Genomic DNA, 22,638 nt, shown 5'->3' on the forward strand with positions numbered 1-22,638 from the left:
ATCCAGGCGGGGTGACTGGCACGCCTGCTCTTGTATACCTCCCAGGAGGCACGTACAAGCTCTCCAAGTCTCTTTATTTACTTCTGCAGACTTCTTTGGTAGGTAACCCGCTCGACATGCCTGTCCTCAAGCCTACGGACAGCGTGGGGGCGAATTATGTCATTGATGCAAATGACCACTCCACTCAAGGCACCAACAACTTCTATATCAGCATCCGCAATATCAGAATCGACACTACTGGAATGTCAACTTCTACGAATGTCAAAGCACTCAATTGGGGAGTCTCTCAGGCGACAAGTCTGTCTAATGTGGAGATCGTAATGCCCTTTGACGATACTGCACACGAAGGAATCGTTATGGCCGATCATCAAAATGTTGGCCTGTCCAACACTATGTTTGGGGACCTCAGCATTACCGGTGGCAATGTTGGAATAGCCGTGTCGGGCCAGCAACTCCTGATCAAAAGCGTAAAGTTCAGTGGTTGTCGCACAGCAGTGAAAGTCCTCAGTCACCAGCTTTTGGTGCTGCAGGACCTACACTTTGAGAACTGCGGCACTTGTGTGGACAACACCAGTCCTGCTACAGGCTTGTACCTGATTGATGCGAACGTGAAGAATTGCGGTCCAGTGTTGAGAACGCAGAACACCGAGGATGGGTCAGCATCGGTGTTGGTCGAGAACTTGAAGAACGTCGGTAGCGGTAGTGTCTCGATCTTGAATGGGGATAGTCAGATCACTGGGAACATCGACACGTGGGCTCATGGCAATGTGTTTGTCGATAACAGTGACGACCCAACCAAAAGCCACATACAGCGAGGCATCAACCTGCCCAAGACCAAGAGGTCCTCCAACCTCCTGCGATTCGACGGGACAGCATTTGTCAAGAAGATGCCACAATACGGAGATGTGCTCGCCAGCGCTTTTGGCAGCGTCAAAGCATTCGGCGCGAAGGGAGACGGAAGGACAGACGACACTGCTGCAATCAAGAAAGCTGTGGCCAGCAATGCCGCTAGTAACAAAGTGACCTATCTCCCTCACGGCGTCTATCTCGTGACCAGCACAATCACCATCCCTCCTGGTTCGCGATTGGTGGGAGAAGTATGGTCAGTAATCTCAGGCAGTGGCTCCTATTTCGGCGATGCCACAAACCCCAAGCCAGTCGTGCAGATCGGACTACCAGGCTCAGTCGGCAAGGCTGAAGTAAGCGACCTGCTAGTGACCATAAATGACATCCTCCCTGGCGCCATCCTCATCGAGGTCAACATGGCCGGAGTCGAAAAGGGAGACGTCAGCCTGCACAACACATTGATGAGAATAGGAGGATCAGCCGACTCAAACGTCAACAACGTCTGCAACACGTCGCCAGCACAATGCAAAGCTGGCTTCCTGATGCTGCACCTGACCGCCTCATCATCAGCCTACCTAGAAGACATCTGGGGCTGGACGAGCGACCACAGTCTGGAGCCCAGTCCCAGCGGCAACTGGAACTCAATCTACGTAGCCACGGGCCGCGGCTTCCTGATCGAAGGCACGAAGCCCACCTGGCTATACGGCATCGCACCGGAGCACCAAACCCTCTACGGCCTGAACATCAACAAAGCCCAAGACCTGTACCTCGCCATGGCGCAGATCGAAACGCCCTACTGGCAGCCCTCACCACCCTCATCGCCGAACCTTCACGCGCCCGAGCCCTGGACGCCAGACGCCCGCTACGCCGACCCCAACTTCCACGACTGCGACGGCCGAGACGCAGACTGCTATAAAGCCTGGGGCATGCGGGTCAGTGGCGGCGCGAACATCTTCGTATACGGCATAGGCACGTGGACCTTCTTCGAGGACTTCAACGGCGACTGGAGCGATGGGCGATGGGCGGCGTGCTCGGGCGACGCGAGCAGGTATTGTCAGCAGAGCGCGTATGAGATGCAGAACACGCCTCGGAACAGTTGGTTTTACGGGCTTGCGACCAAAAAGGTAAGGAACATGGTTGTGCAGGGCTTGAGTGGGGGAATCAAGGTGTTGGCTAAGGAGAGTGAGAATCCGGCGGGTTGGGGCGGGCATGTGGTTGCGTATCTGGGCTTTTCGGGGAGTTGAATGGGAGTTTTGGAGCTTTTTGAAGGTTTTTGTCACGGCGAGAGAAGTGGTGGTCATGACTGCGACGAACTTCTCTTCCTTCTATGTTGATACCATGAGTCTCAAAGCTAAGAACAAATACGTATTCTCAAACGACAAACAATCCACGGTTCAAATCTCAGCCCATCCCCATACTCACAACCAGAACCTCGACATCGCAGACGAAACACGCTCATCTACCAGACCACAGCCGCAAGATCACCCTCTTGCGCCTCATTCCATCCTATCCATCTTCGCGCCACAAAGAGAAGGGGCAACCCTGTCCGATTCCCCTCCACCCATACTCCGGTACCACAACCACACCTAGCGCGACCATCGTCCATCCAAGACGGCTGATAATATCCCAGTGTGCTAAGAGAATCCTCCCCGTCGCTGGTGATAATACCTCTATATCGCCGATCTATTTCCAGAGCTTCATGACGACATAACACCCACCCAGACCACAGATACGAGTCACGGCGACTGGACTGTGTATCTGAAGTCAACGGTATGACTCCAGACCTACAGTACCTTACGCATACGACTCTGGCGCGGCGATGAATCGCCCGAGGCGGCTGGCTGGTCGGTCGGTTGGTTGGCATATCTATATCTATATCTTCTCGTCGACACGTACACGGCGCCCACACATACACTTGAATTTGAACCTTGTGAAAAGCGCAAAAAGAATCGGGAGGTGGAGAGGGAAATTGTCGTACTACTGCAGCGAGGCTACTAAGGCTTTACTGAACGACTGACTGCTTGAGCACTTTGTCTTCGCAGTATCGTGATATCGCATCGTGCTTTCGTACTAGACAAGACAAGAGGGGGCGGTTGCCGTGAGCTGAGGAGAGGATTCATCTGAGTAGGTGATTGAATGCACTGCTAGGGAGGAAACACTGGATGAGCGCAGAGTACATGTCTACACATATACATGAGGTATATAGCGATGCGAGGGAATTCGTGGACAGTACAAGTAGCAGTTGTTGACAAAAACTGCTAAGTAGTTCATGTACCACTGAGTGGGAAGTTTGGAGAAAGAGAGATCGGGACCGGAAGCAATGGGATATATCAGGATCTAGATGACTGATGACTATCGTTGGATTAATCGACTGGTTCGCACGCACCACCAAATCGGCACTGTCTCACGTCAATGGGTCAATATACCACCTCAACACATCCAAAATGTATCGTTCGAGTAGTCCCTGTTCTTCAGAGAATTAGTCTTTTGTGTAATGGCTTCTTCTTCGATAGGTTGAAGACCAAAAAAAAAAAAAAGAAATCGAGTCAGATAGAGAGAACATCAAGTTCCCGTGCAAGCTATTCCGCAGCAAAAGAGTACAAGTCTTCTCGGCCTGGTGCCAGCTGGTGTATCATCCTTTCGAGTCGGGGGAGGGGAAGATGAGGGTGAAAAAGGGTGAAGAAGAAGAAAGAAAAATCGTGCGCGTACCGTTTTGGTGGTCAAAGAACGTCGAGAAGGAACCATAATTGTTCAATAGTCGAGATGTGATCGCAAGAAGAAAATGTTCCTCGCCAATTAAGCTCTCCGTTCCACTTGATATCTAATTCGGAAAGTCAGCTGGAGAGTCGAGGGCGCCAATTGAGACGCCCGGTTACAATGTTCGCCAGTCGTATGACTCGTCATTGGCCATGGACGCAGAAAAAGGGCCATCGGGTAGTAGATGAGCTGGCGGTGTTACAAAACGGAAGGGCTGCGGATATCAGTACAAGTGAAGGAGACGCGCACGGCACAAGGACAGAAAAGAAAGAAAGAAAAGGGCACTGGTGGGAGGCAGGCGTCTTTTGATTTTTTTTCAAACCATCGTCAGGGTATCTCATTGGACCTCGCGATAGAAATGTCTCGACATTGGCATGGAGCAATCTCAAAACAATTTGGACCTTTTTTTTTCATTCGGCTCCGCCCTCGGAGGAGGAGAACAAGTTATGCGTTAGAACCCCTCCCCCATCGTTTTATCTTGCCAGCCAGCCATGTGAAGCGGAACGCTCAAATTTCAGCAAAGACAGAAGACGCCGCACCCGCATGATGAACAAGCTTTTCCTTCTCGTTCCCCATATCTAAGCAGCGGTCCTCTTGGCCTTGTTGTGCTCACGACCCTTGGCGATGCGCTCCAGAATGGACTCTCTGTCCTTGTCGAGCTTGATCTTGGTGATGACGACCTTGGAGGGGGCGATGCCGGTGGGGACGGATTGACCGTTGGACTTCTCGCGGGCGACACGCTCGACGTGGATGAAGTACTTGAGACGGTAGACGGAGGTGACCTTGCCCTCACGGCCCTTGTTGGAGCCGCGGACAATGGTGACCTCGTCGTCCTTGCGGATGGGCAGGGCGCGGACCTGTTGGTAGTGCGTTAATGATGACTCTTCTCTCTTTCTTTTTGTGTCTCCGTCTCTGCATTGTTGAACCGAAGGTGGGGTTGCCTTGGAGTGGGCAAATCTGTCGAGAGTCGTCCGAGTGTGGTGCAGTAATAGCGATACAATGTCGTCGGCGAGAAACGAAAGACGACAGGGGAACGGGCGACTCATACGTTGTACTTCTCACGGAGCTCCTTGGAGAGAGGGGCGCTCATGATGGTGCGGCGCACGCTGGAAGGAGCAGAGAAATGCGCCTTTCTCGACTTTCTCCTCGAGGAGGAAAGAGCTGCAGAGCACAGAGATCATCAGCTTCCCTAGTAATTCCATTGTGTGGGCTTTTTCACAGAAAGACAAGCATACAGGTGTTGATCTTGGTCATTTTGGCGGGCGTTGGGCGAGGTTGTCGTGATCAAAAGTCGTCGCTGCGTCGTCAAATTCGAGAAAGTGGAAGCGCGAGAGTCGGAGTCTTTCAAAATTCGTCGTGCATCTGTTGGGGGGATTTGCCGAATTTGTCCCGCTTGTTTGTCTCTTTTTGGACTCTTTTCGGACTCTTTTTGGGCTTGTTTCGAGTCAGGAACTCTTGGCGAACAATCACATACGATAGCCCAGCCAGAGTCTGTATATTCCACAAGGACAAGGGCACAGAGGTCTTGGCCCTTGAGTCTACATTGGTTTGCCAGCACTCGAGAATCACGACACTTTTACTCTGCAGCAGACATCTGACGCGGTTCCGGGTACAAGTGCACTACTATTATAGAGGTCCAAAGTCGACAGAAAAGGCAGAATAAAACAAGGGTGAATCACAATGTCAGCGTGTGTCTGTGTATGCATAGTGTTTCTCGTGCTCATAGACAAGACCTCGTTATTTTATGCCTCCTCCCAGAAGACGTGACGGATGCCAAACCAACCAAATAAATACTCCTGCAATGCTCGACGAATCTAGTCTCTTTCCCCCCCCCAAGCAAGCGCATGTAGCTCCAGTCTCATACTCTTTTGAGTTCGCATGTACTGCGCCATGCGAACGGCTCTATGCCCCTGAAACGAACCGCCTCCGATCCATTCTGCCCTTGATCCCTGCTGCTTCTTTTCCGTCCCCACGGCGACAACGACAACAAAGGCTCGATTCAAGCCTTGACAGCTCTGGGCACAGTATCCGCCTTGCGAGCACTCGACAACGGAGACAACGAGTCCGGCTCGGCGTTGACCTCGAGGAAGTGGTAGGCCACGATGGCCAGCATCGCCGTGCTGCCCAGGAAGATGGAGAGCGTGTAGAGGGAGGCGTCTGAGATCATTTTTGGTTTCTTGTTCCTGTTTCTCTCCGTGTAGATGTAGGTTTGGTTGATATGGGTTGGTGCGGTTGCGCAGTCCGAGCAGAAGGGTGGTCTGGTGGGCTTTTTGGAGGGGACTTGTGTCAGTGCCGGAGTCGCATGAGAGGGCTGATGGTGTAGTTATGGGTACGAACTTACTACGTTGGGCTGGTTGATGGACAGAAGGTGAGATTTATTCGGGTACTGTTTTGGTAGTTTAGTAGATGTAATGGTAGCTTGATGGTATAGCGAACGCCCGGGGTCCACGTAATAGTCCGTACGGAGTTAGCAACCCCCCGAGTCATGTGCAGCACTCGAAGGTAGAAATCGGCGATTCGTGCGCAGCCACAGGCAGGCTGTGACAAGACTCAGCACACACAGTCAATCGAGCAGTGAACGATTAAACCTGTAGCAGAAAGAGAGAAGCAGAGAAGCAGAGAAGCAGAGAAGCAGAGAAGCAGAGAAGCAAGATTCCCCACCTTCGTCATCTTTCCCTTGTTCCCTTTTATTTCCACTATAATTCGCATTTTCGCTCCACAGCCGAGAGAGACTCGAGAGAGAGCGTGTGAGAGAGAATAATTGGTGACTTTAGAGAAAGCAGAGATATATTATACACCATTAAAAAAAGAAGTAACGTCGGTGTTTCTCCCCCCCCCCCCCATATTCGACAGCTGCAAGAAGTATCACAAGAAAGATATTCTTTTTCTGCCTTCTCATCGCCACTACTGCTGCCATCATCGTCTTCTGCTCCTCCTCCTCCTCCTCACGAATTCCAGAAAAAAAAAGAATACACCAGTCTCTTCATTCATTCGAGCTGTTGAGACTCTTGCATCTTGCTGGTTCTTGCCACATCACTCTCAGCCAAGCAGGCCTTGTAGCGAACCCCAAAAGGCCACCCACGCCTTGCGACCTCTTCCATCTCTCTTGGACTATACAAAACCAAAACAAAAGCCCAAGATGCCGCCCAAAGGACCCCCGCCCAAGGCCAACAAGGTCGCCGTGGACAAGACCTTCGGCATGAAGAACAAAAAGGGCGGCGCCGCCCAACGCCAGATCAAGCAGATCCAAAACGCACGAGACACAGCGAAGACGCCCGAAGCAAAGAAAAAAGAAGCCGAGAAGCTGGCGCGTGACAAGGAAAAACTCGCCGCCGAGGCCGCCAAACGCGAGGCCGCCGAGCTGTTCAAGCCCGTGCAGATCCAGAAGGTGCCGTTCGGTGTCGACCCCAAGACCGTCGTGTGTCAGTTCTACAAAAAGGGCGCTTGCGAAAAGGGCAAGAAGTGCAAGTTCAGCCACGACCTCAGCGTCGGCATGAAGAGCGCCAAGAAGTCGCTGTACACGGACACGCGCGAGGGAGAGGAAGACGGCGAGGGAGGAGCTGCAGGCGAGAGCAAAGACGACGAGAAGCGCAAGGATGACATGGCCGACTGGGACGAGGCCAAGCTGCGCAGCGTTGTCAACAGCAAGCACGGCAACCCCAAGACCACGACGGACAAGGTCTGCAAGTACTTCATCCAGGCCGTCGAGGATGGCAAGTACGGATGGTTCTGGACCTGTCCGAACGGAGGCGACAAGTGCATGTACAGACACAGTCTACCACCCGGGTATGTCATCTTCACTTCCAACTTCCTCTGTCAAAGTCTAACCCCCTCGAAGCTTCGTCCTAAAAACAAAAGAACAACGCGCCGCCGAGAAAGCGCTAATGGACAAATCGCCCCTGAACACCCTGACCCTCGAAGACTTCCTCGAATCCGAGCGTCACAAGCTAAGCGGCACGCTGACGCCCGTGAACCCCGAGACCTTCGCCAAGTGGAAAAAGGAGCGTCTGGACAAGAAGGCGGCCGAGGACGAAGCCAAGAAGATGAAAGAAGCCACCGGCCGCGCCATGTTCGAAAAGGGAGACTGGGAGGAGAGCGATTCGGAAAGCGACGACGATGGCGACGACGGAGACGACAACAAGGATGTGTGGAACCTCGAGGCCCTGCGTCGCGAGACGGAACTCGCCAGACAGAAAAAGGAGGAGGAGAGGTTGGGCATTTCGTCTGCTGGTGGCGCGGGCGATATCGTCGATGTCGCTGCTGAACCGAACGGGAACGTGCTGGATGCCGGTGATCCGCTCATGCAGAGACAAGTGTAGAAAGAAAGCCTTTTCTCTTCACTTTCTCAATATTCTGTTCCATCTCTATATCTTCCATCTCTTTTTTTGACACTTGGGTTCTTCTATCTCACATTAAAGTAGGAATCAGGAACAAAGCTCGGGAAACACAAAAAACAAAACGAAACCCAAGAATTTATGACTGACTTTCCATCCCATCTACATTGCTCACACACACGAACAGACATTATCTTCATGCTTGTCCTCGTTACAGTTTTATACAGTTGAACTTGGGTGACCCTAATTCCTTGATTGATCAACGATCGTGACAATATCAATAATTGATGTGTCGGAGCCCTTTGGCCCTTGAACTGCACTGACTTTGATTCTCGGCTATCTGTCTGTCTGTCTGAGTGTTTTATCTGTCTGCATCTCTCTACAATGTTAAAGTGCGTCGAGCAAAAGGAGTAGAAGAAAGAATAGGAAAGAAAAGGACTACCTGCCTGCCTATGAATAGGGAGGATTGGGGTCCATTGAGATGCACGAAAGGTTAGTTGTGACTGTCATGGTCGTGCCGCTGTTTCTCACTTGTCTGCTTCTTTCGTCTGCCCCTTTGTCTGCCGAGGTCATCCCTGTGACTTGTCTCTGATTTCATCGTTTTGATCTTTTTGATTCCCTTGCCCTTGCTTTCAGCTGTTACTTTTCCATGTTAGAGCCCCTGTTTCTTTGCATCAACAAGAACAACTCTCGGTGTTGTCACCATCTCCTGAGTTCTCGCCGTCCATAGTCTGTATTGATGATGCGCCGACTTCAACTCCGACATGGCGGACCCATCGCATATGCTCCGCTGGGTTGACACGCGCGACATGTTTACCTGTACGTTGTTTAACCTTTTTTTTTCTGTTTTGTTTCTACTAGTCGCAACAAAAGACTTGGTGCCACCGCTAGATCAGACTATTAGTAGGTTGAATGTGCTTCCATCTCAGTGAAACAGCATCGACAGCCGAGTATTTGAGCGCATGGGAAGCAAGTCGTCGCAACTCCTGGCGACAAGAACCAACCTTCATTGCTGGCTGTATTTGTTTTGTTCCTTTTATGGACACCTTTCTTGGTAATGGGCCAAGTTCTTCCGTCAAGGTCGAGATAGCATCGCCTTCGTCGAACCCCAGCTAATGGTCAACATGGCTTGCTGCACACACAAACACTGTGCGGCTTATGCCTGCCTTGGTTGGCTGGTTTCGCTCGTGCTTGCCAGGTCTGCATGTCTCGCGTCAGAATATTCTGACCTCTTCTCATGTCATCATGCCAGGGATAGAGGAAGCCGCGTCACCTGTGCCGCTGGCACCAAGTGTTCCTGATTGTCTACGCTTCGCCCCATTGGGACCTTCCGCACCCTATCAAAGATGAAATGTCAGCTCAATAACAGCATTGCTTGCCCTTGAGGTCATGATGTAAATCACATCAGCCGCCTAGGGGTACTCTCTCCGTGGGACTCACACGTACATCCAGCTTGGCTTCCGTGTGACTGCGTTTCTTGGCCAGAGCCTGTCCGTTGGCCTTGTTGCCCGACTTTGCCTTTTTGGCTTTTGTTGGTCTCTTTTCGCCAGGCTCGAAGACGTCCTCGGGTAGATCGTAACTAGACCACTGGTCAGAAACAGAGACAAGAAGAATACGACTTGGACCGCCGAAGGAGGGCTGGCTACCTCTTGACGTGCACAATTCGGATAGAATTAAGCTCCTCGTTGTACTGTGGCCAATCCGTGCACTGGCGTTTGAACTCGGCGACAGGCCATGAAATGTCGAGCGACTTGGCATCTGCGAAAATTAACCACTTTGCGATCCTTGCCACCGAGTCATACGCACCTGGCTTCAATTCAATACCCACATAGTAGGTACTGGTGTAAACACTGGAGAAGGCGTCCTTTTTGTCCTGTTCTTCTCCATTAGTTGTAGGCATCGTCAGGGCTTCGGCATCACCATTGGCAGCGGCCTGCTGCATGATGTCTTTGTTGTCTTCGGTTGTGGTGACCTCGGTGACTTGGTATTTGATGCTGCCTTGGAGGACCTCGTCCTTCTCTTCCTCGCTCTTGACCTTGTGCACCCGATCGAAACCCTTGGTGTACGGATGAGCAATCTCGACGTTTGGCTGAGATTGTTCGATGCCACTGACAAGACGGCGGACCTTGGACTGTACGAGGCCGCCCCAGATGAGCTGGGCATCTTTTGTAGTCGAAGCGCTGACGATACTGAGATAGTACTTGTAGCCTTCGGAGAAGAAGGTATGCCGCGTGAAAAGGTCTTTCCACTGGAGCTCGCCGTTGAAGATTTTGGTGCAAATGCCAGCAGCGCGATTGAGTTCCCTTGTGATGATGGTCAAGGTGGACTTGGTGACGTTATGAGTGGCGCACATGGCGGGATAGGCAGGAGTGATGATAGGCATGAGGTGGCGGTTGTCTCCGGTGTAGATCTTGGGATTCCAGACGCGGACCTGAAGAGGGCCATCCTCGATGTTCTTTAGCATGACCGGCGTCGGCCATCTCCAGTCTTTGATCAGATGAAAGAATCGGGCGACGACGAGCGAGCCGGTTGCATTAGGATAGAGCTGGCAGATGCGTGCCACCATCATAGCCCAAGCCACACCACCAGGGAATCCCATGACGTTCGCGTAGACAGCACGGCGCTGCGCCCATAATTTGATGGCTCGAAGAGCGTGTCGGAATGTCTTCTGTTGCGGCACAAGATGGAGGATCTCGTCCGTTACTCGAGTGCCGTTGACACTGCGGAGATCGGTATCGTCGAGGCCACGGAGGAGGGTGTTGTCATCTAGAGTGAGCGAGAGCGGGACAGTCGATTGCTGTAGACTCGCAAAGATAAGATCGATGCTGATGCCTGAGTATTCGAGCTTCATGATGGGAACGTGAGCATCCGGGACGGGCGCGAGCTCTTCAATGGCGCCAGGAGGAGAAGCCTCTTCCAACAGCTTAGGAAAGTGTTCGAAGAAGTCAGACCGGGACACGTGCTTGGGTGCGACGACCAATGTGTCAATATCGGAACCAGGGCCAAAGACTCCGAGACGGTAACTGCCAAAGGTGAAGATCTTGCCTCCTGCATTGTCGATGACGCTGGGAGGAAGACCTTTGAGTTGGCCAACATGCCTGACAAACTTCAATGTGACTTGCTGCATCGTCTGTAGAACCGCTTTGCTATAATCACACCATCAGCTCTACAAAACACACCTGAATAGTACATTCTGCGCTCACCGCCGCTCCGTTGCCTCTGGTGATTCGAATGTCTTTTGCTCCTTGAGCTCAGACAGCAAGCTCTCATTGAGCTGGAGCTCTGCCTCGGTTGGAAAGTTGGTCGAGATGGGCTCTGTAACACCCCATTTTCGTGGTGCCGCCATCGCGTCTGGGAAGACAGCTCGACCGCGCTGTATCAGCAAGATTTCGCTGTCGTGTGTGCGTGTGTTGAAGTTGTCGGCCTCAATATCTGACCATGCTGCAAGCAAAGAGGAAGGAGCGAAGAGGAAGGCGATGCGACCGCGTGGAGATAATAAAGTCCAAGGAAACTCAGGAAGGAAGGAGGGAATCAATCAGTAAAGGTAAGGGAATGGCTGCGGCGAAGCTCAAACAACGCCTGCGACAATGAGATTGGGAAAGAGAAAGTGAGAGAGGGGGTCAAGTTTAGCTGGTATCCTAGCAATGAAGCCGACCACTTATTGTCTTTCGCTCGTCTGCAACTTCCCAAGAGTCCGAGAAGGTGTTATGTACAATACAGTAGCAATAATTAGACAATATCATAGAACAAATGGTAAGTCCCCCATGTCATCGAGCATCTTGGTCCCGCGGGAGATGCCGTCCGCTGTCACATGTCAGGACTTCCGACTATGGCCCGTAAAGTGGACCATCTCAATGAGCATCCAAGAGATCAACAAGTCATCTGACTTGTTATTCTGGACGTAATCTCGTCTGTCCCATCCGTTTCACAATACAGCAGAACAGAAGGAAAGACATGATGGCGCGAGACAGGAGATCTTCGCTAATGCGCATTTCGCCGCATCGTATATAAATTTTGTTTCATTCATATCATGTAGACTATGTAACACTTTTGTCATTCACTTCACCCGTCCATGTATCACTCTATGCCTTGAGCAGCTTAGCAAGCTCGGTCGCGACAGCGTCGCCAACTTCAGAGGTCTTAGACTTGCCGCCAATATCGCCAGTCTTGATGCCCTGCTCGATAACAATCTTGACGGCCTCGTCGACCTTCTTGGCAAGCTCAGGCTCTTGAAGAGAGTACTTGAGCATCATGCCGATGGAAAGGATCGTAGCCACAGGGTTGACGATTCCCTTGCCGGAGATGTCTGGTGCGGAACCTGCAATACGCATGTCAGCTACTTGATGGCAATCGATGATAGGTCAAAAGTGCGCACCGTGGATAGGCTCGTAGATGCCGTTGCACTTGCTCTTGCCGTCCGGGATACCGCTGAGAGAAGCTGAAGGGAGAAGACCCAGAGAACCAGGAATCACGGATGCCTCATCGGAGATGATGTCGCCGAAAAGGTTGCTTGTGACAATCACACCGTTGAGAGCGGTTGGGTTCTTGACCATGATCATGGCGGCAGAATCAATGAGTTGATGCTGAATCTTGAGCTGGGGGAACTCTTTTGCCATGAGCTCGGTCACTGTCTTCCTCCATAGTCTGCTAGTGGCGAGCACGTTGGCCTTGTCAAGAGACCAGACAGGCAAGGGAGGGTCCTCAGCAAGTGCGAGGTTGGCTGCGAGACGAGTGATGCGCTCAATCTCGACGCGGGAGTAGGGTTCAGTATCCATGGCGAAGCCGCTTCCATCATCCTCCTTGCGCTCTCCGAAGTAGATACCACCGGTCAATTCTCTGACGATGTTGAAGTTGGTGCCGCGGCAGACCTCAGCCTTGAGAGGAGAACCCTCGATCAGAGAGTCGGACGCGAAGAAGCACGGTCGAAGGTTTCCGAAAGTACCCATCTCCTTGCGGAGCCTAAGGAGACCCTGCTCAGGGCGGACAGCGCCGGTCCCCCATTTCTAGACGTATCTGTTAGATGCTCGCTTGTCATGACGGAACAATGGTATGCCGATTCAACGTACGGGACCGCCAATGGCTCCGAGGAGGACGGCATCTGCGTTCTTGGCAGCTGTCAATGCCTCGTCGGTCAAAGGTGTGCCGTGTGCATCAATTGAAGCCTGGTAAATAAAGATGCTCAGCGTCCGGCTCTTGCCTGAAATAACACAGAAGATTCGCCTACTCCACCCAATGGCTGCTCGTTGAAGTTGAACTTGATGTCCTTGGACTCCTTCTCAATCACTTTGAGGACCTAGAAGCTACATGAGCTTTTGCGATATATCTGATTGTGTCGAGCTCATGCTACCTTGATACCCTCAGCGGTAACCTGCAACAATGTGAATAAATGAGTCTTCTAAATCGTGTCATGTCATCTAGCTCTTACTTCAGGACCACAGTGGTCACCTGAGAAAGACAGCGGGTTAGCAATTCATAAGTCAAGACATTCTATACTGTGCTCACATACCTGCAAAGACTACAATGTTATATTCGGGCATTTTTGTTATTATGGATGTGGATAATGGTAGATGATCTTTCTGGATGATGGCCAGTTTCCGTGGACATGGAGGGGTCAGCACCAGCTTTCGCCAGAATAAGATGCCGACATCGCAGTCGGTCACGCCGGTGTCGGTAGTCCCCACCTCACGCCGCTTTACAGCTTTCTCAGAGGTCGCCTACTACCTAGATAAGGTATCTGACCATACTCGATCAGTGTCGACTCGTACAATGGCCTATTGCAGACTTGACTTTGGTCTTGACTACCTGATCTACTACACTCCATCCATGGTCTCGCTATCTCAAGATGTGACGTATCGGTGTTACATCGACGGCTCTACCTTATGATTGCATCGCCGGCCTGAGCTGCTCAAAGACACGTTACGCGCATTTTCGACTTTTCGACTTTCCGAGGGATGATTTGTGTTGAGCGACTCATGCCTCATGTATGGAGAGGCAAATCATTTGTGTATGTCTCACGATGTCAGGCACATTTGGTCTCTGAAAGCAGACCGCACGTGTGTGTCGCACTCGCGACGTCAGAGTGTACCAGCACAACGCCTTTGCCGCGGCCACTGCCTCGACTGCCGACAGTCTACAAATACTTTCATGTCTGGCTGAACGTGTTGTTTCAGAGCCGCATCCTTACGTGGAAGACTCCAGGAGTAAGTCCGCACAGAGAAGTGCTCACAGCACACGGCACATCTTCTCCACCGCGTCACTCCGCAACGGCTTTGCTCGTGGGCAACGTGTCGAAGCCTGGCCTCTGGCTTGCCAGCCGTCCAACGGTCAATTTATTGACTTTCTCGCATGAATGTCCATCTCCGCTCTATCTTTTCTCACAATACAGTCAAGCATTTCGTCCATGGATACTGTATACTGTATCGACAAGGGGGTTTTGGTAGCAACCGCCCTTTCGTTGACCCGTCTGACGAGTATTGTCACCATCGAGGTTTGTGCTTCACAAGTCACAGATTTTCATTCCAATGAAATCCATTGTTCATCACCAGGTCTCGGCACCCGTTACAGGTGTGTCGCAGGTCCTTCATGACCGTTGAATAGTTACCCATCTCTTTGGCATCCCGCTCTTTAGGGAGACGCCACAGTCGAGATCTGGTAATTCTCAGCGTGTCTCATCCAATGACAAACGACCGCAATCGTCTTCTACTACCCGAGTATATAGAGGTCAATCGGGTCTCTGTTCATATTTCCTTCGATCATACGCTTTCAATATACATTTCGAGTTTAACACTCTCCTTTCACTTTACATCTACTACAATCTCTACAATCGCTGTAATAATGCATTTTCCTACTCTCTTTCTGAGCATCTGCTCGTTCATGCTAGCTACAAATGCTGCTCCTCAGCCCTATAATGTTCTTGAAGCAAGAGCAACAACTTCGACAGTTGCTTGCCCTGCAGTTGCCAAATATGTTACTGCTTTGCGCAAGGATCCCACCAATGCCAAATCTTTCTGCTCTTCCTACTTGAGCATTACCACACTCACAGTCACTTCCACGAGAACTGCTGCAACTATGTATGATATACATTGAGTGATATGACTTCGCCATGGTTTTGTGCTGACAAGACGCAGCACACCCGCTGCCACTACCGTTAAAGCCACTACCGGCACCTCGACGATTACTGTCACTGTCACCCAGGTTGTTACTATCATACCGTATGTCTTCACACAAATTCTCTTCCTACTCAGTAGCAATTATTAACAATGCATTAGATCGTCTTCTGCTGCGGCTTCGAGCAGTACTTCTAGCCGCAAGTCTTCCTCTACCCTTGCAAAGGCAGCTACCGCGAAGACTTCGAGCACGGTCAAGACTTCGAGCACTGTGAAGACCTCAAGCACCTTGAAGACTTCAAGCACGGCGAAGTCTTCAAGCACAGCGAGGACCTCAAGCACAGCGAAGCCGACCACGACCGCGAAGTCTTCTAGCGCAGCGCCTACCAGCAAGCAGTCTAGCAGCACAAGGCTGACGACTAAAGTAGCAGTTACTTCTGCGACCCCTGCGGCCAGCTCATCTTCGTCTTCCTCGTCGGCCAGTGCATCCTCCTCCGCCTGCAGCTTGAAGCGCCGCCGTCGCGTCCGCAGAGATGAGATCCACCTTCCTACCAACATCATTAAGCTTCCTCGCCAAGCATCCTCTGCCGTTCCAACTCCTTCGGCCATTCGCAGCTTGTCCAGCCCGACTGTGTCGGCCGCCTGCAAGTGCCTAAGCATGATGAGATCGTCGTCCACGACTTACCGCACCGTCACCGCTACGGCCAAGGCATCGACAGTCACCAGCGGCGCAGCTGCTACGAAGACCGTCACTGTCACTAGCACCAACACCGTCACCGCGAAGTAGAGCTTCCGGATTTTCTTCTACGACCACGAAACGCATCAAACCATCCCTCGTTTCCTAGATTTTGATTTGTTGCAGCATCGAGTTTGACATTTATGATGTAATTATTTTGTACATAAAAACGTAGACTCGTATGCGGCTGGTACCGCTTTATTCGCAAGCGTTGATTATCTTTCGATAGATAGCCACAAAAAAGCAATTGATCTGATATACATGAAAGACTTGGCATATGATATTCTTTTTCAATTTATTTTGGCCACTTGAATCATTGCAATGCAACACCTGATGTTAACGAAAAGTTACATCGTTCGTTCTGTAGGCAAATGTCTTTTCGAACGCCTATTAGTTTGTAGTGCAACGTGTGATTACGTTCCATATTGTAACGAACCATTACGACTGCTTTCCAGCCCACTAACCTCAGAAGAAGAAGACATTACCATATCGTATCGGCAATAAGAATCACACCCCAATTCCTAACCTCGTTCGGGCCTAGCCCCTAAAGCCAGAATGGATTTGACGAATGGAAACGGAGTGGAGAGCGTCGCGGCGGGTAAAACCGTTAAACGGGTTCATAGGCGAGTTACGCACGCTCAGCTTAACGCAGACAGTAGATAGATAGATAGCTGGATAGTCCACACGCACGACAAGTCCTCTGTGCCTTGGACCCCTGTCCACTATCGTGCTAAAGGTGCAGATCAGCTATAGAGAATGTCTTGAATATCCCTGCCTCGCTTTCTATAGTCGGCACTAGATCTGTAAGCGAGACTTATTATTGTGCTTTTCCTCGCAGATGCCTCCCCGCTGTGCTGTCAGACGGAAGATCGAGAAGGGTCCTTTTGTTTTTGCTCATGTTCTGGCCTTCATGCGTGCAGGGGCTACGATATGTCGTGCCTTGTTTCGCGTGCTTATGCATGTGTCAGGTCTCCATCCTTCGAAACGTCGTTCGCTCAGTCCGGGCTTTCTAGGCCTTTGATCCAGTAGCGGATGCGCTTGCTGGATCTTGGTGGCGTGAGGAGTTGGCTTACGGATCTTTTGGTGTTAGGGGTAGGGTTCAATTGTGGTGGTGGTGGTGTGGTTGCCTTTTCTGGTTGTCTGTGCTGGGTGTAGATTTCGACACTGGTGTGGACTTCGCTGGGGTAGGGCTTGTTGTTGTCGTCATTGGTTTCATTGTCTCTCTGAGACGGTGTCGGGACGCTTGGTCCGAAGTCATGGTTGTCTTGGGGCAGTTCGAGGTCATATGTGGCGGACGTGATGTTCTGCTGGTCATGCATATTCGTTGCGGTTTGTGGAGTCGTGACACTCTTGTCTTGGATGGATGTGTTGTCTTGTTCAGACTCAGTGTCCCTGTCTGTAAGAACCTGATCGTTGACAAGCGATGGGGTCCATTCCCCACTGGAGTCATGGTCGGGCCATTCGTACGGGCTATCTTGTGGGCCGATGGCCCAGCCCTCATGTTCTTCAAACCAAGCAATGATGCCTGGGTCAGCGGGAGCAGGAGCATATGTGTGACCTGGAACAATAGGAGTCCAGGGACTATGAATTTCACCATCCCAAACTAAACTCCAGAACGCAAGCGAAAGAATACTGATTGTGACGGAGTGAGCCCACATTGCTTCCTGGTCGAAGACCTGATGGCTGAGCTTCTTGGCAGCGCTGTTGGCTTTGACTATATCATGTACTGCGCGTGCCCAAACATCCTCCGTTATTGGACTTCCATCGGTTTTATCTGGGTCGAATGCCATGCAGGACAAAAGTACCTCAGCTTGGAAGCCGGATGTCGATGGTCTGCTCGCGTCATCCGTGAATACTTCGTTATGATATTGCAAGGACTTGATGCAGTCAATGACATGCTGCTTGTGCTTCGTAGTCTTCAAAGCGGAGGCATACCAAACACGGAGGTATGGAGCTACCAGATCAGATCGGAGCCAGTCATGAAGCTGACCAAGTGACAGATCGAGTTTGTGAGCGAGGAAAACAAAAGACTCAAACTCGACTTCTGCGCTATAGACAATCTCATATTCCATGTTGGCCCTTGCTGCCAGACGCTGAGACCGACGAATAGTCTTCTGGGAGGGTGCCATTGAGGATTAGAACAGTAGTGAATACTCTTCTCTTCTGCTGAAAAAAGCAAACCCTGTTGAAATCCCGTCTGGTCAAGCCGATCTCTCCTGGCTATCTTGTTACATCCACGAAAATCAAGACGGGCCTTAGCGTGAGTAGACTGCCGCGCTCGTGGTCGTGAGAGCAGTACAGTGAGCGGAGGACATAGGCAGGTATGCAGCACTGCAGAGCATCGAAAGAACAAGGTCATATAATCCTCTCACTAACTCGCTCACCGAAAATCATCGCAAGGGGAGGGGTGTATGAAAACTCACATTATCACCTACATGTGTGTGAGATCAGTCAGGCTCAAGTGAGCTATGACTTCATCTAGGCGCGACAGCAGTAGTGGTGCAAGAGCCCGACTTTGGAGAGCTCACTGCTACGGCCGACGGTCTGTCAGAGACTTCAATCATGCTACAAGTTCGTCATATCTCCCAACAGGAAAGTTAACGTGTCTTTGTCGGATCGTAGCTGGTGAGCTGATCTGATAGCTGCAAAGGTTGTTGTCTGAGATGTCAGATTGAAAAATGTCATTGCATGTGAACGAAAGCATGGTGACGACTGGAAGTTATGTTGCACTAACAACATTACCCAGTAGCACTAGAGAGTGCTTATCACAAAGGTGCTATTCATTCATATGGTAGAAAGGTGTGTAGTCAAGGAAGGTTGCTTAGGCGCGATATGGTAGAAAAAGTGCAAACGAGTCAAACTCGACCTCGAGCTTTCCTTTCTCACTCAGGAAAGTTTCTTACCAATTTTGAAGCTTTTCTTGTGATTCTTCATCTCAACACCACATAACATACAGGCCGCAGGAACGTAACCATTGTCATAATCTGAGATGCTCCTCATAGCGATGACTTCTTCGCTGTTATAACTACTAAGGTAAGCGATGACTCTCCTCTCACAACCTCCTATAACCTCACTATGATGATAAAAAGGGATCCTAGACCAAAGAGTCTTTGAGGACACCTTTAATTTTTTTTATTGTACAATTGTTCCTTCTGATACGTCGACCAAAACTCTTATCTCGTTGCATACATGACACACTTCAGTATGACATGCTAATGATGCGAAAAGACAGTCAGCCTCTACACATTCAATCACGAAAGGTCATCTCCAATTTAGAATCATAGAACGAAACCAATAATTATATTCGAGCTAAAAAAGCGTATTTTTGTCATTATAAGAACTCAAACTCCGACCATTGTCCTAGTAGTTGCCTTGCTTGTGGTCGGTGTTCTTAGCGACCTGCGTCCTCTTTTCTGCGTCGTTCTTGATCCATTCGGCCGCCTCGTCCTTGTACTTCGGATCCCATCTGCTCAATGCGCTCCTTCCCTCTGTGACGTCGCCGATGTGATAGGTCATTCTGGCCTGATCCAGTTCCTCTGTCACATCGCCATCGGGACAGACGATATAGAACTTCCCCTCGTCGATCTTTTGGACTGCGTAGTCCACAAGTGTGCTGGCAAGCCAAGCGCCTTTGGGCTTCTTATCTTGAACCTCGCTTTCATCATTAGGACCAGCATTACCACCGAAAGACGTGTATACCCAGCCAGGAATGAGTAAATGCACGTTGATCTGTGGGCTCTGACTGCGAAGGTCGTGGGACAAGTGCTCAGTAAGATGCTTTACCATGGCCTTGGAAGCATTGTAGGCAGGCACAGACCCAGGTGGATTCGTGATGCCTTGCTTGCTGCCAGTGATGATTATTGTGCTGGGCTCCTTCTTGTCCTGCAAGCCCGGCAAAAAGGTGGCAATGCCGTTCAGTACGCCGAACACATTGGTGTTGTATGTCTTGGTGTGATGCTCCAAGTCTGTCCAAGGAGTCATACCCTCTCTCGCCTTGACAGCTGCTCCAGCATTGAGCATTAGTAGATCAACCTTGCCTCCGAAATCAGCGTCGATGGAGGACTTTAGTTTCTGCCACTCGCTGATCTCAGAGACATCCATCGAGAAAGACTTGATGGCGGACTGGGAACTCGACTTGATGGACTCGAGCTTCTCCGTTGCAGTCTTGAGAAAGTCTTTGTTGTTGTCCACCAGAGCAATATTCATACCCTTACTGCGACAGAGACGAGCAAAAGCATAGCCAATTCCGGAGGCACCGCCAGTAATCAGAGCCGTGGCACCTGGTTTAAATATCGCAGTCATGATCGTGTTTGAGGAGTTATTGTCGTATCTTATGTGGTCAAGATTCGATTGGAACGGCCTGGAAGGTTTTATGACTCTCGACAATGGTATATATGGAGCTTGTCGACTAGGGTAAGGTATGGCTTGCAGCTTACCTACCTTCGCTCTTGAATGATTTGTACAAATAATCCAACATAGGTACCCCGCACTAGCTGCACCTCAACTTACCAATAATCCCCAATGATGTCATCGTCAAAACACCACAAGTAGAAAAACAGCTCTTGGTCATCTTCTGTGTTCAATGCTGTCTTACGCGTGCTGCACTATATGTGTCTCGTTGCCTTGTGCATTTGTTACTAGTGACTGAGGTGGGATCATGCCGTGGTAAGACCTGAACAGACATGAATAGCCATAGCATATCTCAATATAGCAACTCCCAGCGGCATGACAGTAGACAAGAGATTACTCCGATCTGTATCCATCAGCGGTAGTTCACACAGTGGCTTGCTACTATTGATGTTGTATTTGTATATTAGCATATTACTCATTATGCTTGCTAAAGAGTGTGTTGGTCTATAAGGTATTGTTACAGTTCATTGATCATGGGCTGGACCATCCACCAGGGTGTCCGACGACATAACGACAGCCAATTTCTGTCATTTGTCACCAGCCAGTCTCAACGACACCACCCTGAGTGGGTAATTCGTCGAAGTGTCCTTGCTACTTTGCAGAGGTGGCCCAGATGAGCGCGTCGATAGTTGTGTTACGCTTCTGGTGGCAAGTGTGCTCGTTCTTGTGAAGGCCTCTGCGGGGTGTGACACAAGTGGTTTGATTGCTCCAGACGGTGGCCTTTGCGAAGTTGGTGAGGACGTTGTAAGGATAGTCTCCGACGCTAATATACACGTAAGCAAGACGCAATGCAGAAGACCTCGCCCGACGGATGCTCATGAGCAAGTAAGACACTTACGCGTCGTCTTCATATCTGTGCTCGATCTGGAGAGTAAAAGTGTTGATGTTCTGAAAGCTACCGTCCAAGAAGTTCCAGCCAAACGAGGAGTTGAAGCAAGGGATCTGCAATAGACACGGTCAATTATAACCCATGTCATGGGAGACCTACTAAGAAACTTACGTAGCCTCCAGTCGGATAAGCGACACCCTCTGCCCATTTGCCCTCGCACTTTGTACTGGCCTTGCCAATTGGACTGGTATCATCAATCACAAAGCTCAGAGTGGTCTCCTTTGTAGGACTGCCCTGAGAGCTTGCCTCACGGGTCGTGAGACGGGTGATCTTGAGATCCGCAGCGACACAGGTAAAGGATAGAAACATGGCCATGACGCCAAAGAATGCTTCAAGGAACAACATCGTCAAGAATGTGATTAGAGCAGGCAATGTCAAGGTAAAAATCTCCACAAAGGAATGTATGCGCCTTTTCAATTTAGCTTCTGGGCAATGTTGAAAGTAGGCGTGAACGGAGAACTTGTTGCGAAGATAAGATACAAACAGCGAATATAGTCTTGAATTGAGCCAAACTACCTACAGAGCACAACCTACGATCGCGGTTCGTAGTCACTTATATAACGGAGCAACAGAATGTGCTTCGCAACCCTCACTCTCGGTTGCAGTTACTAAGTAGCTAAGCATAACGCAGCCATTTACAGAGTGCACGCGCACCTATACAAGAGATCTTCAGGCACCTTTACTAGTCAAGTCCAGATTCAGGGGCTTAAAGTGGCTCTCGTACGGGACCGAGCACCAACTTCTAACACTCGCTCTGCTTGGAAGGCTGAAGTTGATACATCCATCAAACTGCCCAATAGTATCGGATCACTACAGAGCATATATGTGTGGTATAGTATTTTTCTCAATCGCCAAAAGTTGCACGACCCCAGGCTGCTGACAGCATCTCGCTTATTGTGGCCTGCATACAGCTTTCCAAACGAGCCCAGGGTTTCGTTTCAAGTCTCGGAATGAAGTTAGACTCTTTTTGCTCATCTCAGAAATGGTTAGTGAGCTGAATCGCTGGTTTGATGTACAGTTAAATGCAGACTGAAGCGGCCAGCCCAAGAGAACTCCTGACTATATTTTGACTCTTGGTCAGGAGGTTCCACCAAATAAGGCAGTTGAATTTGCGTCTTTAGAGAGATTACCGATCGGCAGGAGACTTTAAAATGTACCCATAATGAACCACAGAGATGCAACCCTCCGCCTCCGCAACACCCTTACATATTTCTATTTTGAGCACAATGAACTCAGCTATGGTACCTTAGGAATCAGCTACAGCTTACCATCTAGCTGGGATCTCAGCCTCGGCGTACAAATGCATACAGTGGTTATGAACTGGGATATGTCTATCACCACGGCACCCGTGCGGCTGGTGGTTCTTGTTATACGTTTAAAGCTTGACAAACAGGAGATCATTGCAAATCTTGAAGCCTGATATGAGTTCATTAGTGAGAACGAGGGCCCAAGATTAGAGGAAAGAGTGAGAAGCCATCGTTGGCTTGGCTTGAACCTTCAGACACCTAACTGCAGCCCCGATTGGTTGCATGCCGCCCGAAGACACTACTTTGAGACATC

General features: G+C 50.3%; 8 protein-coding genes across 12 annotated transcripts; 2 read left to right on the plus strand and 6 right to left on the minus strand.

Annotated features, from left to right (window-relative positions):
• Window positions 1–4,181: 4,181 nt before the first annotated feature.
• AAFC00_006859 (60S ribosomal protein uL24) lies at window positions 4,182–4,857 on the minus strand (the record flags this gene model as incomplete). The annotated part of the gene is made up of 3 exons (XM_069346876.1): window positions 4,182–4,460; window positions 4,652–4,764; window positions 4,839–4,857. 3 exons carry the CDS (start codon window positions 4,855–4,857, stop codon window positions 4,182–4,184), a joined length of 411 nt encoding a protein of 136 aa, XP_069199753.1.
• A 745-nt stretch (window positions 4,858–5,602) lies between these two features.
• AAFC00_006860 (uncharacterized protein) lies at window positions 5,603–5,770 on the minus strand (the record flags this gene model as incomplete). Its single annotated transcript, XM_069346877.1, has 1 exon — window positions 5,603–5,770. The coding sequence occupies one exon, from the start codon at window positions 5,768–5,770 to the stop codon at window positions 5,603–5,605; it is 168 nt and encodes a 55-aa protein (XP_069199754.1).
• Window positions 5,771–6,742: 972 nt separating this feature from the next.
• Window positions 6,743–7,922, plus strand: AAFC00_006861 (uncharacterized protein; the record flags this gene model as incomplete). The annotated part of the gene is made up of 2 exons (XM_069346878.1): window positions 6,743–7,389; window positions 7,442–7,922. The coding sequence occupies 2 exons, from the start codon at window positions 6,743–6,745 to the stop codon at window positions 7,920–7,922; spliced, it is 1,128 nt and encodes a 375-aa protein (XP_069199755.1).
• A 1,250-nt stretch (window positions 7,923–9,172) lies between these two features.
• AAFC00_006862 (uncharacterized protein) lies at window positions 9,173–11,283 on the minus strand (the record flags this gene model as incomplete). Of its 2 annotated transcripts, none has more annotated exons than XM_069346879.1 (5): window positions 9,173–9,274; window positions 9,384–9,516; window positions 9,584–9,695; window positions 9,744–11,083; window positions 11,141–11,283. In XM_069346879.1, 5 exons carry the CDS (start codon window positions 11,281–11,283, stop codon window positions 9,173–9,175), a joined length of 1,830 nt encoding a protein of 609 aa, XP_069199756.1. The 2 variants fall into 2 exon arrangements, with proteins under 2 accessions (XP_069199756.1, XP_069199757.1); XM_069346880.1 differs by having other exon boundaries at window positions 9,378–9,516.
• A 736-nt stretch (window positions 11,284–12,019) lies between these two features.
• Window positions 12,020–13,474, minus strand: AAFC00_006863 (uncharacterized protein; the record flags this gene model as incomplete). The annotated part of the gene is made up of 7 exons (XM_069346881.1): window positions 12,020–12,255; window positions 12,313–12,940; window positions 13,004–13,099; window positions 13,162–13,230; window positions 13,285–13,305; window positions 13,363–13,382; window positions 13,444–13,474. The coding sequence occupies 7 exons, from the start codon at window positions 13,472–13,474 to the stop codon at window positions 12,020–12,022; spliced, it is 1,101 nt and encodes a 366-aa protein (XP_069199758.1).
• A 1,297-nt stretch (window positions 13,475–14,771) lies between these two features.
• On the plus strand, window positions 14,772–15,830 carry AAFC00_006864 (uncharacterized protein; the record flags this gene model as incomplete). 3 transcript variants are annotated; one of them, XM_069348513.1, is made up of 4 exons in its annotated part: window positions 14,772–15,007; window positions 15,065–15,148; window positions 15,206–15,243; window positions 15,472–15,830. In XM_069348513.1, 4 exons carry the CDS (start codon window positions 14,772–14,774, stop codon window positions 15,828–15,830), a joined length of 717 nt encoding a protein of 238 aa, XP_069199760.1. The 3 variants fall into 3 exon arrangements, with proteins under 3 accessions (XP_069199760.1, XP_069199759.1, XP_069199761.1); XM_069346882.1 differs by having other exon boundaries at window positions 15,206–15,830; XM_069346883.1 differs by having other exon boundaries at window positions 14,811–15,007; window positions 15,206–15,830.
• A 3,309-nt stretch (window positions 15,831–19,139) lies between these two features.
• On the minus strand, window positions 19,140–20,081 carry AAFC00_006865 (uncharacterized protein; the record flags this gene model as incomplete). The annotated part of the gene is made up of 1 exon (XM_069346884.1): window positions 19,140–20,081. The coding sequence occupies one exon, from the start codon at window positions 20,079–20,081 to the stop codon at window positions 19,140–19,142; it is 942 nt and encodes a 313-aa protein (XP_069199762.1).
• A 699-nt stretch (window positions 20,082–20,780) lies between these two features.
• On the minus strand, window positions 20,781–21,423 carry AAFC00_006866 (uncharacterized protein; the record flags this gene model as incomplete). 2 transcript variants are annotated; one of them, XM_069346885.1, is made up of 3 exons in its annotated part: window positions 20,781–20,952; window positions 21,028–21,131; window positions 21,190–21,423. In XM_069346885.1, the coding sequence occupies 3 exons, from the start codon at window positions 21,421–21,423 to the stop codon at window positions 20,781–20,783; spliced, it is 510 nt and encodes a 169-aa protein (XP_069199763.1). The 2 variants fall into 2 exon arrangements, with proteins under 2 accessions (XP_069199763.1, XP_069199764.1); XM_069346886.1 differs by having other exon boundaries at window positions 21,190–21,393.
• Between the last annotated feature and the right edge of the window lie 1,215 nt (window positions 21,424–22,638).

This window comes from Neodothiora populina (assembly GCF_041146345.1).
Source record: "Neodothiora populina strain CPC 39397 chromosome Unknown canker_contig_8, whole genome shotgun sequence".
Classification (NCBI taxonomy): Eukaryota; Fungi; Ascomycota; class Dothideomycetes; order Dothideales; family Dothioraceae; genus Neodothiora; species Neodothiora populina.